General features: G+C 37.9%; 1 protein-coding gene across 6 annotated transcripts in view; it reads right to left on the reverse strand.

Moving 5' to 3' along the window:
* Positions 1-12549, reverse strand: part of LOC137170422 (cingulin) — a 44778-nt gene extending 32229 nt beyond the window's left edge. For all 6 annotated transcript variants that reach the window (XM_067573799.1, XM_067573796.1, XM_067573798.1 and 3 more), the window contains exons 1-3: positions 12482-12549; positions 8224-8337; positions 5888-6018 (exon numbers count right to left, since the gene is read on the reverse strand). In XM_067573799.1, the coding sequence (XP_067429900.1) occupies positions 5888-6018; positions 8224-8337; positions 12482-12511 (275 nt within the window). In that variant the 5' untranslated portion in view covers positions 12512-12549. The remainder of the gene's footprint in view (positions 1-5887; positions 6019-8223; positions 8338-12481) is intronic.
* Between the last annotated feature and the right edge of the window lie 3321 nt (positions 12550-15870).

The raw sequence follows: 15870 nt of genomic DNA on the forward strand, positions 1-15870 counted from the left end.
GACTATAAATGTCATCATCTCTTCTCACATCACTGTGACCTCTGACCTTTGTGGTTCTGATGTTCTGTAGAAGGAAATTAAGCTTATTCTGGATAAAAGAGTCAGATGTACTGGGATAAATCAATGAGGCTTCAAAGCTTTCTCACCTTGTTGATCAATTTCATAGTCAATGTCATAAGAATTTGAAGATACAATGAAGTAGGAAAGGATGATTGTTCAGAGAAGAAGAAGAAGAGCAAGATTAGGAGGGGGTTGATGGAGTTCAGCTGGGTGTCTTCCAAACTGCCAGTCTGCCTGTTAGTCTTGGCAACAAGCTGAAGTCTCCTTGCGTAACTGGACTAAAGACTCTGTTTCTGTCTATCTATGGGAAAATACCGCTGAAAAACACATGAAATCCATCACAATCAGACTTCATTTATTCCTCCATCATGTGCTGCTCAGTCCATACTGGTCTGTACTGCTGTGAGCTTTTAGCCCATCATGCTCTGCTGCAGATAATAATGTTTGTATTATTGTTTTGAAATGAAGCAGGTTAGGTTGTGATTTGTTTTGAGATACTTCATTAAACTTCTTATAGAGAATATAAGTACTTCGATTAGTATTTGTCCAGGTTTTGACACAATCTATCTGTTGATTGCCTGTGTCTGCATCCCAATACAAGGGAGTTGAATAGAATTTAGTTTGTGGTGCTGACAGCACAAAAATTGACATTTAGAAAAGTCAACATGTAGAGCTGAAATAACTAGTTGATTCATTTATTAGTCTATAATATGCCATAACATTGACAATCCAATAATCATTTACTAAAGTGATAAACTGTCTCTGGTTCAAGCTCTGCGGTTGTGAGTATTTGCTGAGCTTTCAGCTGCATCTCACAGTCTACATCAGTGGATGGGGTTGTCATGGAGATGGCTCAGTTACATATATACTCCGCCAATATAAAACCACCTGTTCCTTATGATGATATTTTGTTTTCTGTCAAACTACTGTTTCCAAGGTCAGAAATTAACTTTCATACTCAAATTACTATTATCTGCATGCTACTTATTAAAGGGTCAGTGCACTCAAGTAGTCCTTATGGTATCTCCATGCAGATAGTTTTGGTTTTATTTGTCGACGTTTTGACATAATCTGTCTCTGGGATTTCTGCCTTGATTTCTGCTTATGTCTTAAATTGGACATCTTTAATCATTTGAAGATGTCTTGAACTTGGGATCTCAGAAATTGTGATGCATATTTTACACAATTTTCTGACATTTTACAGACAAAATGATAAAGAGACTGATGAAGAAAGTAATCAGCAGATTAACCGACAATGAAATGCTGTGTTTAAGTTGCCTCTTCTTTAACAAAGGAAAAAAACATTGGGTGTTTCCCAATGCTGGGTGTTGATAGAGAATCATTGTGAAATTCCAGTCCACCATGTAGCTCTGGATGCTTCCAGCAATAAAAACACTAAGTGTATTTATAAAGTGGATTTCTGAGAAAGTAGGAAGATAAACATCACAGGAATGGCAGCCATAATGAGAAAAGTTGGAATGTTTAGTGGTTGATTTATGTGTATCACCAGTTTAGATTCAGGCAGCTCAATTACAAATAACACAGAGCTTAAAGAAACAAAAGTCTTAAGAATGAAAAAGGAAACATGTCTGATTCCAGTTTTTGTAATTTTATCTGAACATGACAGATCTATGTCTTAAATGAGTATGAAAATCCATCCTGGCTTCATTTTATTCTACTCAACGGCTACCATCTCCTTTTAAGGTTAATTTTCTATAAACATACTAGTCTTTAAACCTAAATGAAATCTTAATGGAGCATCCATTTTCAAAATTAACACAAATTATTGAAAGTTGTTTTTGTGTTTAGAGCAAGACATTTTTCCCCATTCAGACAGGAAACAAGGGACAGTCACAAGTCAAAGCATTTAACTGTCACTGAAATTCACTTGAATATTAAAAACAACAAGCTGTTTTGTTTCTTGATGAGCTGTGATCAGATAACAGCCTAACAGCAGTAATACAACAGGAGGATAAAACAGGACACCGTTATGTTCTCCAGACAGCTGCAAACAGCAACGTCAAAGCAAAGTCAAAGGCGCTGAGGACTGGAGGTCAAAGCTGTAAGCCAAGCCTTTTTTGTAATATCAAATGGAAGTCAATAAAGCTTGTTGGATTGAACAGCAGTCTGCAAGGCCTTTCAACTACAAATGTCTATGTGTTGTGTAACCAGGCAACAAGGTCATAGTTTTCAATGGAGATATGGGCTCCAAAATGAATGAAATTGAATTTTAAATTCCCAAATACACTGAGCAGCACTACATTTTGCATTGTGAGGGGGTGGCTGTTATGATGGCGCCTATTTTGAGGTGAATTTTGTGCATCTTAGAATAACAGAAGTCATGTAACTACAGTATAAATTGTCCGATCCTACTGGGGTTGAGCAGAAACTTAGTTTTGTGAATGTTTGCATTCTGATGAAGACTTTGGTATATGAGTGCTTTGTAGAATTGTAATGCTTTACCTAATGCTCTTCATCCTACTTTGCCTCACTTAGTTTGAGGAAAGTTTGGTGCGAAAGCCCAGTAAGACCACATCAGCTTCAACACTTATCCATGGAGGTTACTGCTTGGTTGGGATTATGTTCTCACTTGTAAAGCTCACTATGTTCTCACTTGTAGAAGCACAGTTCTGTTGTCAGAAGAGTTGAAAAGGCATCATTATCACCTTTACAAAGAAACTCAACTGAAGCAAAGTTTAGAAAAACTGTTCCAGAAGTGAATGGTGTAGAAGCTGCTTGATTGCTGCTGCTTTTAAGGTTCACTCAAAAAAAAAAGAATAGCCTTATCTCCGTTCCTAAATGTTGCAGAGTCTTAGTTCAATCCTCTTTCCTGCACAAAACCCGAACCAGTGTTGGCGCTGTCATTACCACATAAGCCTCCCTTAAAGCTGAGGAAAACCCCAGTAAAATGAAAGCAGAATGACGTCTTCTTCCCATAAGCCAAGTGGAAGAGAGGAATGGATATCATTTTGGGCAGGGGAACAGGAGACATGTAACAGTTTAATAAAAAATATAAATCTTGTCAGATTAAGCCCTTGATCCAAGCTGTGACTGGAGGCTGTCAGTCTTGGCGATGAGCACCAATGTTGCTGAGAAATTTGAAGATTTTCTGGAAAATCATCAGAATAGTGTGTGTGTTTGTTTGCGTGCGGGTGGGTGGGTGTGTGTCTGCTGGCACACCTTGAATCCTGAAATGTGTTTTAGCTTGTCTTGTCTGACAGAAGTGAGACCAGTTGAAGTGTTGTTCTGCCAAACTACTCGTCATGGCAGGAGTACAGAGAGTAGGAGCGAACAGGGTGAGGCAGCAGCCACCTACTACCATCTGAAGATTTACTGTCAACACAGCACAAGAGGCAACGAAATCTGAAAATTCACCAGGAACTTTCATTTTATGCTTATATTGAAAGTGGACTTCAAACATTGTCTAACTTTTGACTACACTTTTACAGTTTTATGGTGATGGTGATTTATGGTGTTTGTCATAGAATCACAGACAGTTAATGATGATGATTAGGATAAATAGGGATACAGCAGACTGGTTTCAGCACCAATAATGACCCTACAAAGCAGATCCGATATCAGCCAGACATGACAAATAAAGTTAGACATTTTTCCATTCATTTGCTGTAGTGAGATAACACTAATGCTTGACGCATGAAGCTACTGCTGATACTACGCCATTCACTCAATGTGCTGCACAATAAATGCATTTTAGTGTGAAGGCAGAGGTAAGCCTTTAAGGCTTTCAAACAAACTTGTTTGTACAAAGTGTTGTCCAACCACATCTGACAGCAAAAGTATTTATAGGTGTTCAGAGTGTTCCTTTGAGGGCGAGATGCAATAATCGCTCAAATAAGGCTAATGATGCACACGTCAGGACACTCTCTCCTCGGAGGCATTTATGATGTTGCACATGAAAAATGGCAGGAGTACTAGTGTAAAAAATGACAAAAATAAGAGTTCATAACCTGCTTACTTTCTCACCTCTGCACACCTGGCCGATCACTTTGTGAAGTGGGCGTAGTTGTCAGATTGCCAGTTTTGGGTAAGTTACAAAAATGTTGGATGCAGCGCCCTTAATTCTGACATTGGAAAGGTGTGGCAGTAATGAGTTTTCAATGCGGTTTCATGATCTAACAAGCAATTAATTTGAAGCATTCTAACGCCTTATCTGTGAAACCACAAGTGTTGACACTCAGTTAATGTTACCAAAGATTAACTCCATTAAGTTTTTCTAAAACTAGATTCAGACATTTTTCGTTGGGAGGTCATTTTGAAACATTGCAAGATCAAAATAGATCTGAAAAACTCAATGTTACTGTTTACCTTATACCTGGTTGGTGAAAAGACGCAGGAGTCTAAAATTACACTGAATAAAGCCTTTTCCTTTACCTGCCATGTAGACACATGAAGTAAGTGCAACATCAGCTCTGATCATTCTTAATCACATCAGCACAGTCCTGTTTGTCAAGTCTGTATCTGTACACAGCACCAGTGATCGTACAGCATGAGCTGTGTGTTACATGTATCAGACAAGTTAAACATGATGGTGTTTCTGTCATTACTAGCTTGATGCAATGTAATGATACAACTTCAGAAACCTTCTGAACAATCTCATTACATTTGCCAAAAAGCCTGTAGGTGAATGAACTGATGTGTAGTTACACATAGAAGAATGATGTTAATCTGTTCCACACAGAGAGCTTATAGATTTTAAATTGCAGGAAAAAAATGATCACTGGTTTCACATCTGTGCTCATATCAGCTGATACAACTGTTGCATGCAACCACACAAGGAAATTGAAAACAATATATAGATTGAAAATTAAAAAAAAATTGAGCATAGACATTCATTTCTGACTGTTAGGAACAGGGTATGTAACAAAATCTCACGGTCTTCAGAAATACATAAATGTATTGCAATAAATACATTTATTTATATGTTCATATCTTTGACACACAAGACGTGAGGACTAGACAAAATATCCTCACTTACCCAGTCTTAATATGAATTTGATAGATTTACTGGAGCACAAAACCACAAATGCCTGAAAGAACCATTCACTTTCATTTTCCCTCTTTTCCTATCCTTCACTCTCTCTCAAACACACACATACACACACACACACACACACACACACACACACACACACACACACACACACACACACACACACACACACACACACACACACACACACACACACGCATGCACACACACACAGGCAGGCAGGATCCTGTTGTTTTCTCCAGCAGAGCAGAACCTGCTGCTGTTATGAGATACAGTAAAACTCCCACAGTCGTGTTCCAGCTCTGTGACAAAACCCCACAAACCAGCACAGAGCTGCCTCCTACTCACATGTTCACACACTACACAGCACGTCCTGATTTATATAAAGAGGAAAGTCCAGTTTCCTAACAATCAAGGGTTTTCCCAAAATGCTAAATTTATATTTTTAGGATCGTGAATATCTCTAAATGAAAAGGATTATCGAGAGAGGATGGAAAGTTGAGAAAAAGACTGTAAATTTGAGACCTTTTTCAGTAAAACATGAAGAATTTTTAGTTAATATTTTATATTGTCTCATATTGTGTTTATTTGTATCCATTAGTATTACAGCCAATACCCTTATTGTATGTCCTGCTTACAGAAACAACACTTTGACATTTGAGAGATAATTCTTATGACCAGAAACATGCATGTTAATTGTTAATTGTTAACATTTCTGGAGGACACAGAGCAATCTAATGGAATCAACAATTTATGTGCATTCTCATACATACAGTAGCTTCATTGTACCAACCACATAATATGTTACCGACTCACTGTGTGTGTATGTTGCTGAGCTCCTGCTCTGTCTGTCTCTGCAGCTGCTGGAGGTGAGAGGTCAACTCCTCACTCAGAACGGCAAACCTCCACAGTCCTCCTCTTCTAGTGTCCGACTCACTCACTGAACCCTAAGACAGAGAAGTTGTTAAAGTGAACAAAACTATGCTTGAGTGGAGACCAAACATTTCATCACTGATCCAACAAACTGTTTACATGATGTCAGTCTGCTGGTCATAGTAGCATTATTGTTGATGTGATTATCAAGCTTATATGTAGTAAGTTAGCATATTAGCATGGTAACATGAGTGTCAGCATCTCAGTGAGAGATGCAAGTAAATGATAAACATTGCATAAAGGCACATTAGTGTGTACATTTCTGTAGCCGCCATGAATGTGTGTTAAAAAAGGATATGAGAGTAACTTCCTGAGTAAATGTTGCTTGAAACATAGTGGTATATAAAGTAGACCTGGATGTTCTTCTGACTTATATTATGTGCTAACTAGCCTTTTGGCTAGTTTGCTCAGGTTTACTGAGTCATCTCATTTATTAGCTGCACTTGTACAAATTTAAAGGGCAAAACATGTCCATCATTTGATGCCAGTAACGTTAGCTCACACCGGACATGATTGTTAGGCTGGATTTATAGTTATAGTTCTTTCTCTAGATGACATATCAAAGAAGACATTTTTCTTTGTTAGCAGGGTGAAAGGGTATACTCTTACACACTGCATCTAAAGGGAAAAACAGTGTTCTCACACTATAACCACGAAACAGACAAATGTTTCATTAATCCTCATAGATTATACAGTCTGGTGAGCATTTGAATAAGAATGTACCTATATAACATTTCATCTCTCAGTAGTCTGTTGTCTCAGTTTGTCAGACATAGCAACACATTGAGTAAAACAGAAAAGAGAGATGAGTCACCAGTTGAGGGAAGAGAGGGGGAGCGGGAGGGGAGACAGGTAGAACAGCAGACAGACAGGAAGAGGTGAAAAGAGACAAACAGAGGATAACTAGAGGAGACACGTGAGGGCATGATGAGAAAAGATAAAGTTGGTGGAAATGACATGTAACGTGGTGTGTCTGAACTCGTCGATTCGGCAGAGTCGTTCAGTGAGCGGCTGTGGGCTGGAAGACAACAGACCGACTGAGTCATCCTGGCAGAACATGATGATCACCCTCATCGTCCCCCTACGTCTGTCTGTCTGTGTCCATGTGACTCAGTCTGAGGGGACAAACTGGCACTATGTTCACACAGCAGCCAAATCTGATTTGTTTTTCAAATGTGATCTTTCGTCCTCATTGTCTACATTGAAACTTGCAAGTGGCTACATAAAATTGTGTTTTTTTGTGTTTAGCATGGTCCAAAATGAGTAAAATTGCTGTGGCTTATTCAAAAAAAGCACAGGTTTTTTTTCTTTTACTTGCATTTCCAGATATCATGTTTATTATTATAATTATTATTATTATTATTATTATTAAGGCTTCAAAAAGAATGTCTGAGACTTATTCAGTAGAGTAAATTGGATTTGAGCTGCCTGTCTGAACATGGCCTCAGGAAAGCTCAACAAAGAGGAGAGGAAAAGGGTGAAAGAGAAAAATAGACAAAAAAAGACAGATAAGGACACAGATTCCCACAAAGAAATGGAGAGAAAAATCAAGCAACTCACATAAAGACAGTGCCGATAAAAACAAACTCCTGTGTAGACTGTAAGGAGGAATGCAGTTAAGGCAGTGTTGAGCAATTAGACCTGTACCCTCTAGCAAAGATTTACATTTGAAAAAACATTAGGTTAAAAAAAAACAAAAAACGACTAACTCCAACCTCAGCAAAGACACAATGATACTTGCTGCCTTTGCTGAACTGCTGATAATCATCTAACTGTTTATTACTGGAGGCGTCATGTTTCAGATTCCAGTAAAGCTGCTCTCAAACAGTTTCTGTCCACCTTCAGTTTAAATTGTAGATATTTAACTCATCAAAGTGTAAAGTGTTTTGTTCAGATCTGTCCGACTGGAAAACTCTTTAGGTGATGCTCAAACTCACCACTGAATATATTAAACTATCTATTAATCTATTAATAGATTAATATTAAACCTACATATATTAGTTCACACATTTTCTTTCCACTCATCCAGTCATCATTTGTTTCTGTGCTGTTTTTCATCTTAGTTGTATATTTAATTGAAGGAAATTACTCAAATAAATTACTTTACTGATAATTTTTTTTTAAAAAAAGAATAATTTAAATACACGGTAATAACATTATACAACTTGATTTTGGCTCTTATAAGTGGCAGGCGACTACTGCATGAGGAAGTCATTTACCTGTTGGTCCTCAGTGATAGTGGATTGTAGGATGTGAACTTTGTCTTCAATCAGTTGCCGTAGTCTGCCCAGCGAAGCAGGGAAGTCCTCTCTGTTTCTCTGGAACACTGGAGACTTCAGAGAAAGAGAGACAGACAGAGTATTTTGTTATTTTTATCAACTTTCATCACAGTGACCCTCATACAGTAAATCCGCCTGATGTTTCACAACCAGCTGCTGTGGCAACAACCAAACACCCCTGGGAGTCTGATCCAATTGGCCGCTGAAGAAGTGAAAACATCTTGTAAAGAAATCTACTATATCCCTATTTGGACTGAGCACTTTGGTTGTAGATTGAATGGATGTTCAGGTGGGCTGTGATCACACCTGCACATCGAAGAGCCGAAAAGGAGGCTGAGACTGATCAGAATTCTGTTGTACGCATGTTCAGTTATTTGAATTGCTCTAGTTTTTGTGGTTTGTCATAAAATATTTTTGCAGTCTATAAGAAATTGACTTTATTTGATACTATCATCTAAAAGACATTTTGCAAATTTAAAGTAAAGCCTCATAGTGACTGCTTTGCCTGACTGTCTGGATGCCATCGCCGACCAGAATACAGGCGACATCAAATTAGCAAAACATCATTCTCTGAATCTTGAACAGGTGTTTTTGTCAGTAAAGAATGGAGAAAGACAGGAATGATGGGAGAGAGAAAGACTGAAATGTAGTGAATCCAGCTCTCCAGAATCACCTGTGAGACTTCAAAGACATACACGTTAGCTTGCCGATGCAAAGTGAACGTGTCCTAAATACCAATACACAACTGTTTCCCATCTGACACATAAAATGCATCAGTGGACTTAAGTTTATCTGTGGTTCAGCCAGAATCAGATAGACAGAGTAATCAGATTGGACCAAAGAAAGTCTGGAAAGTTTAGAGCACTAAAATAGGACAGTGTACAATTTTGGGCTAAAATTGACTTGACATGATGGGACACAACACAGCACGCTACTAATCACCATCAGTTATATCTGTACAGTTAAAGATGCTAAACATTTGAGTAAAGTGTGTGATCAAAATAGCATTTTGGCATCAGAATCTATGAATATTGTGATCTTTGTTTACTATGTTTACTTGTAGTAAACATAAGTTGTATTCTTTCCTGTTGTAAATGCATCTAAATGTTTTTAATTATTTATAGACCCAAACAAAAAAGAAAAGAAGTAAAAATGCAACTTTTCAATCTTAATTAATCCAGTGATTAATCCAGTCAATTAATCAATTGTCACTCAGTCTACCTATCAGAAGTTCTGAGAACCAACAGTCTAAAACCAAAAGATATTCAATTTACAATGATATAAAACAGAGGAAAGCATCAAATCCTCACATTTGAGGAGAGTTGAGGAGAGTTTTTTGCTTGATTAAAGGAGCTACTCAAGAGATTTAGTATTGTACTTTGATAAAGTTGGGGGACTCACAGGATACAGATTAAAAAAGAATGGTCTAAATAAGAGGCTGAGATATCCGGTCTTTTAGTCACTGTGTATGAGTCATCTCCAAAAACAACAGATCCCACAGTACATTTCCCATAATGGAACGTCTTTCATCAGGCCGCCCCGCCTGATAAGCATCCATGTCTTTCAAACTCTACATCCCCAGGCTCTCTGTTAAAAATGTGAAGTCTCGAACAAAATCCATGATAACCCTGATGACATCATCAAGGTTATTTCCTGATTATTCTACTGACCTTAAATCGATGGAGTACCACTTTAAACCACAGAAGGGATTATTCAGTTATGAAAATAGTATGAAAGTAATCGACTCATTATTAACTTACAACGACACGAACAAAAGAAAACAATATATCGACACATGTGAACTAGTCTAAAATGTACTGTGTGACTAAAGATGATATAACAAAGTACATCAGATAATATCTCCTTTCTTTGGTGTCACTTTTGTTATTTAGGCTAGCCATTACAGTTACACTTGTCTTGAAATGAACTGCTGTCCTGACTAGCAGACACAGTAAATAAATACGCATGCATGTGACTGGCAGTTTGTCAAGTAACATGGTCTTTAGAGAGATTGTGTCCTGGTGGAGACTTCCTTTCTACCTTTAAGCGTGTCAGGTGAGTGACAGGAGACGGGGTATGTAAAAACATGACCCCTTGACCCCATGACAACCTTTGCTTTGACAAAGCTTTGACGTTTACTATGATGGATTACCTCGCTCTGTGGAAGCCATTATTCAAATGTAAGGCAGAATGAGTGGAAGCAAATGAGAAACACAAACTGTCATATAACCAACAACTAGGCTGACTTAAAGGACCAGTGTATAAGATTTAGGGGGATCTATTGGAAGAAATGGAATGTATGTTTTCATTAGTGTATAATCACCTGAAAATAAGAATCGTTGTGTTTTTGTTACCTTAGAATGAGCCCTTTATATCTATATAGGGAGCGGGTCCTCTTCCATGGAGCCCGCCATGTTGCACCACCATGTTTCTACAGTAGCCCAGAACGGACAAACCAAACCCTGGCTGTAGAGAGGGCTTTTCACATTTTCTGCGAGTTTCAAGGCCACTGTAGGTTCTCCTACATGCTTGGCAGGGGAGGGGGAGGTGTATTCAGTTGGTTATAATCTTCAACCTCACCAATAGATGCCACTAAATCCTGCACACTGGTCCTTTAATACAAAAAAGCACAAGAGGAAAACTAAAACAACAACAACAACAAAACCTGAATTTTCCCTCGTTAAAGCAAGAGAGAACCTTTTCAACATTTTTAAGTCAGTTAAATGTCAATGTTCTCTACTTTATAGCATCAGAAATGTTCAATATTGTTCTAAGATGAGGATTATAAATTGGGGATGTTGATAACCTGAAGACAAGTCTGTCCACCAAGCAGAATCTCAGCTTCCCACCCACCACTGTTTGAAAACCACTACAAAGAGCCATTGTAAGCCTGTACAGAAGCAGCTAACCTGGGTGGCTCATATGTGTGATTTTATCTTAAAGAAGGAAATCAAACCTCATACATATATCTTAACTACAGATGGACAGCAGGCAATTTATTCCTCACTCGCCATATGAGTGTATGCATTCGTAACATGAGTGGGCTGGGTGTTCATGACACAGTGAGTCTGTGTTGTCTGATTTAAATGCAATCAAAACAAGTCCATTGTGTTTTAATCCCTCTGAGAAAGATTACATGTACCAGCAGGAGCTTGAGGGAGCAGAAAGGGGTATGTACTTGTTAAATGGATGGTGGAAGTAAGGCAAAAAAAAGTTCACAATTTAGATTATTGAAGTAGCATATGACAGTCAGTGGACCCTTTCTTTTAAAAAAATCTCTTTATAAAAGTAAAAATTGTGCCTGATGAAAGTGGGATGCTGTAATACTCTCCCTGCTTGACTGTTACAACCCTGTCCAACAGAAATTATGATTTTATGATACTAATTTGTTTTCCCAATTATGCTTTGCTGGGAAACATAATTGGGAAAACAAATTAAGGAAAATATAAACTAGAGGACTAGAATTTCTAGGGGACAAGATTACACTGTCAGAATAACATGGATATTAAATCAAATCAAAAATGAAACATCAAGATCTTATTTCAATAGTAATGTCCTAAAAAGACTTAATGATGTCTCCCAGTATTGAGGCTTAAATGACCAAAACAAGCTAAATGTCATATCATTACTTTGGTATTAAAGCTATGTCAAAGTGTAGCCAAATGTTCCAATACCTACGCTTGAAAAAGACCAAATTTACTCAATTCTCTAACTATAAAGGTTTTAAAAAGACCAACTATAGCTAGGTATACCAACTGAAGCAAATGTTCCAAATGCCTTTAAAATATCAAGTGTAGCTACACAGAAGACACAACTGTCCTATCAGCATCAGTGTAGGCTGTCAGCCCTACATTGATGTTGTTAATGTTTGACTAAGTCACCCACTGGGCTTTAATCAACTTTAATGTCCCATTACTAACCTAAGTCATTCCAAACAAAACAGTAACGTAAACTCTTCAATACTAAAAAAGCATTAAAAAGACATAGTTAAGCTAACTGTAACTAACTGTAATTATAAGCCTTCAATACTAAGCTTTTAAAGTTGCTGTTTAAAGCCCGCATTTAGCCGATTGTCAAAATACTTATACTTGTAAATTAGCTCATTGTTTCATCAGTAAAGCTTTAAAAAGGCAAACTTTATCTCACTGTCTGATATTTAATAGTTTTTTAATCTGTAAAACGGTTCTAAAATACTCACAGCAGGACATGGAGAGAGAGGAGGATTCATGATGACAGACAGACTCAAAAGTAATTTCCTGACTGAGCTCAGACCACAGGGGGTTTCTGTGTGAGTGTGTGTGTGTGTGTGTGTGTGTGTGTGTGTGTGTGTGTGTGTGTGTGTGTTAGTGGGTGGGTTGCACTACTGTGTACATGGAGATGACCCTAACTACAACCTCCCCACTGCCCAGAATGGACAAACAGATAGAAAGAGAGAGAGAGGGACTGGGTGAGAGAGAATGCAGGTTTGTTAGTTAATATCCGGCCAGAGTTTGTCAGGGTTTGTGTGCCTGATTGATCAGGTTACTGAACCTCTCATTGCATGTGTGTGTGTGTGTGTCTGTGAGAGAGACAGACAGATAGAGAAAACAGAAACTATGAAGGAAGGGAGGAAGTCTGAATTTTGTCATTGCTTTTTTTCTCCAAAAAGTTAAACTGAACTGAACCAAACTAAACCAAAAAGGTTGAGTTTAGCCTCTCACTTTTGCTCTACAATTTCACAGTCTGCTTTACCAATTATGTTCACATATGACTGAATAATCCTGGGTTTTGGAGAAAAGTAGGTACTGGTGTTCTGTTTGTAGGTAGGATTATGTTCTTTGAGTTTATTAAAAACCTGTAGCCACACAGCAGCAGGAATGATATTAGCACCTCCAACTTAAGAATGGGGCTGTGCGCATTAACACACTAGGCACAGTAGGGGTATCTTCATTAATTATTTGTAATTATTAATAATCCCATCATGGCGACAGGATCAGTCAGGATCTAAGTGACATTCTTTACTTTTCTGAACATCACACATAAACTGTAACACACAGATTCTGAGTGTATTCGGTCAAATCAATTGAAAAAGCAGCTGTCCTCAAGATAAATCCTGAGCTCCATCAAAGCTGTTTGGAAATTTTTATATTAATGTGTGCTAATTATTAAACCTGGAGTACAAATATTAAATATTAGCCAGAGAGCACAATTTTTTTTTTTTCTTCCCAATGACATCCCCTGGGCTCCGCACTTTTGATCCACAATGTAAAGCAATGTATTGCAACAAAAAAGTCTTAAATCTGAAAAAAGTATATGTTTTGTAATGGAAGTATGCACATGGAAGAAACGATATAAAATGGCCTAACTATTTGTCCAATAGTTTAGAAAGACCATTTTGGTTATTACTGTACAAAAACACACCTTAACATAAACTAAACAGAAACAATTCAACAGTATGATAACTCACAGTCTTCAAGTCCAGTCATGTTAGCACTAAGACTGAATAAACCATGACTAAGGGCCCTTTCACACCGACCTCGTTTGACTTTCGGACTTTTCAGTTTGATCCGAACCAAAATTACAAGTGTGAAACATCCCCCAGTCCACGGTCCAGACCAAACAGCTGAACCTTGGTCCGATGAAAAGATTGTGGTCTCGGTATGGATCAAACTCAACCATGGTTTGGTTTGTTTCTTGTGTGAAAACATTTTTTGGATGGTTTGGACTTTCAGACCAATTACAGTAAGTTTCGGCAGGCTATCATTAGAACTGTAAAAAGCACATGGGGAGAGGAGGAGACCAAGCTTTTAATTTAAATATGGTCTGATGACGTTATAAAAAGTAAACTGGAAAAATGCTGACATTTTCCAGGTATTTTCGGGGAGGATGAGAGAGGGGATATGAGAGGACAGGAGATCAATGCCACCTGAAGATAAAGAAACTGTAGTATATATAGTATAATAATATAATATAGTGACTTTTATAGAATGTATAGACTTTAAGGTGTGAAAAGGCCCTAAGTTTGCGGTTAGTCTGGATCACAGGGTTACAGTTCTCAAACCCCACCCAAGTCAAAGGAGTCTTGATCCCCATCCCAGAGTGTGTCTGGGTGTTGCCTAATTACTGTGGCAGGACGCCAGGTCAGACACACCTTAACAAGCAGGCAGGTATGAGGGTGGAGCCTCCCTGCGTGTCTGCAACTCTCTCTGCCTTTTTGTTGACTTTGTTCTTTTCGGTCCTTATATCTGTCTCTTACTCACACACACTCACACATGCAGGAGTTTATGTAACAAGACAGAAAACTATACAGAAAACTCTGCAACAGTCATTACACTCAAAATTATTACAAGTTTACATACTTGTGATTAAGCCATTCTTGTCTCACCAGAAGTGGGGGCTAAAAGTGAAAAGTGTGCCCTGAGGGTGGCGCTTGAGGAAAGGTCAGGGGTCACCAAAGTGATTAGGATTCTTCCTCTGTTGGATATAATTATTCACAGCAAATTTTACAGAAATCTAGAGATATCTTGCTATGGACTAAAGCTTTGGGTGGACAGACTGACCATTCTGTACAGGGTTCTTCAATATTCAAGAAGTACTGTTAGCACCAACACGTTTGAAATATATAGTTGCTCTATTTAATATTCTGTATGAGTTAAAGTTAGTTCCACATGATTGCAGAGAAAAAGGAGCCAATGTGGCTTCCTGACTGTAAATATTTCAGGACAAACACAATTACTCTGCAGTGCTTTATTTATCTTAGAATTTACTACCAAACTGACGAAATGAAAGATCTTTAAAGTAACTCCAACTTAATTAAAATCTACTGATATGAAAATAACTTTCCCTCCCTGAACGCTCTGGCAGCAGCTCAGAGGAGCGTCTCATTCTTTTCAGATGAGACACCGCAGACTCTCCCTGTTTGAACAAATAACATTATACACTCAGGTGAGGCTGCTTCTCCACCCACAGGAAGTTATGAATTATCCAATTATCTTTGTGTAGTACATCAATACAATCTGTTTGTTAATTGTCACTCAGAAATGATAGGTTGTGCAGGTTGTTTATATATATATTTGATGATTTTTATTTATATGAAATTTTGTATTATTTATATCGTATTTTTATATATCGTATTCTTTCTTTTTATCATTATCTTTATCTAATAATGTCTTCATTTTTTAATCTTGTTTATTTATTATAATAGTTAATAATAATATTTCAAAGGCCTTCATTTCTGTTTCGAAATGTACATTTAAAATAACTCTGATTGAGATTGTAGGACTAAATGTTTTACATTCTAATCATCTGTAACTTTTAAGCAGATTAAAGGTCAGAGGTCATGCATCTCTGGACTTGCACTGTCATGATAATGACACTCATTACTCAGCAAACAGATCTGTGTTTGGTGAGGTACATCCATGGGTACATCAGGGAACTCCCCTGCCCAGCATGCCTTGCCAATGACTCACAGCTGTGGTATGTCACCTTGTATACTAGTGCACTTTGACCCAGCAGGCACTTTAAACTGGGAGTGAATTGCAGGAGACGCCCTGCAGGCTCATTTACTGACCAGGAATGTTTCATTATGATGGAAACAACTTTTAACTA

Source organism: Thunnus thynnus, chromosome 19 (assembly GCF_963924715.1).
Source record: "Thunnus thynnus chromosome 19, fThuThy2.1, whole genome shotgun sequence".
Lineage (NCBI taxonomy): Eukaryota > Metazoa > Chordata > Actinopteri > Scombriformes > Scombridae > Thunnus > Thunnus thynnus.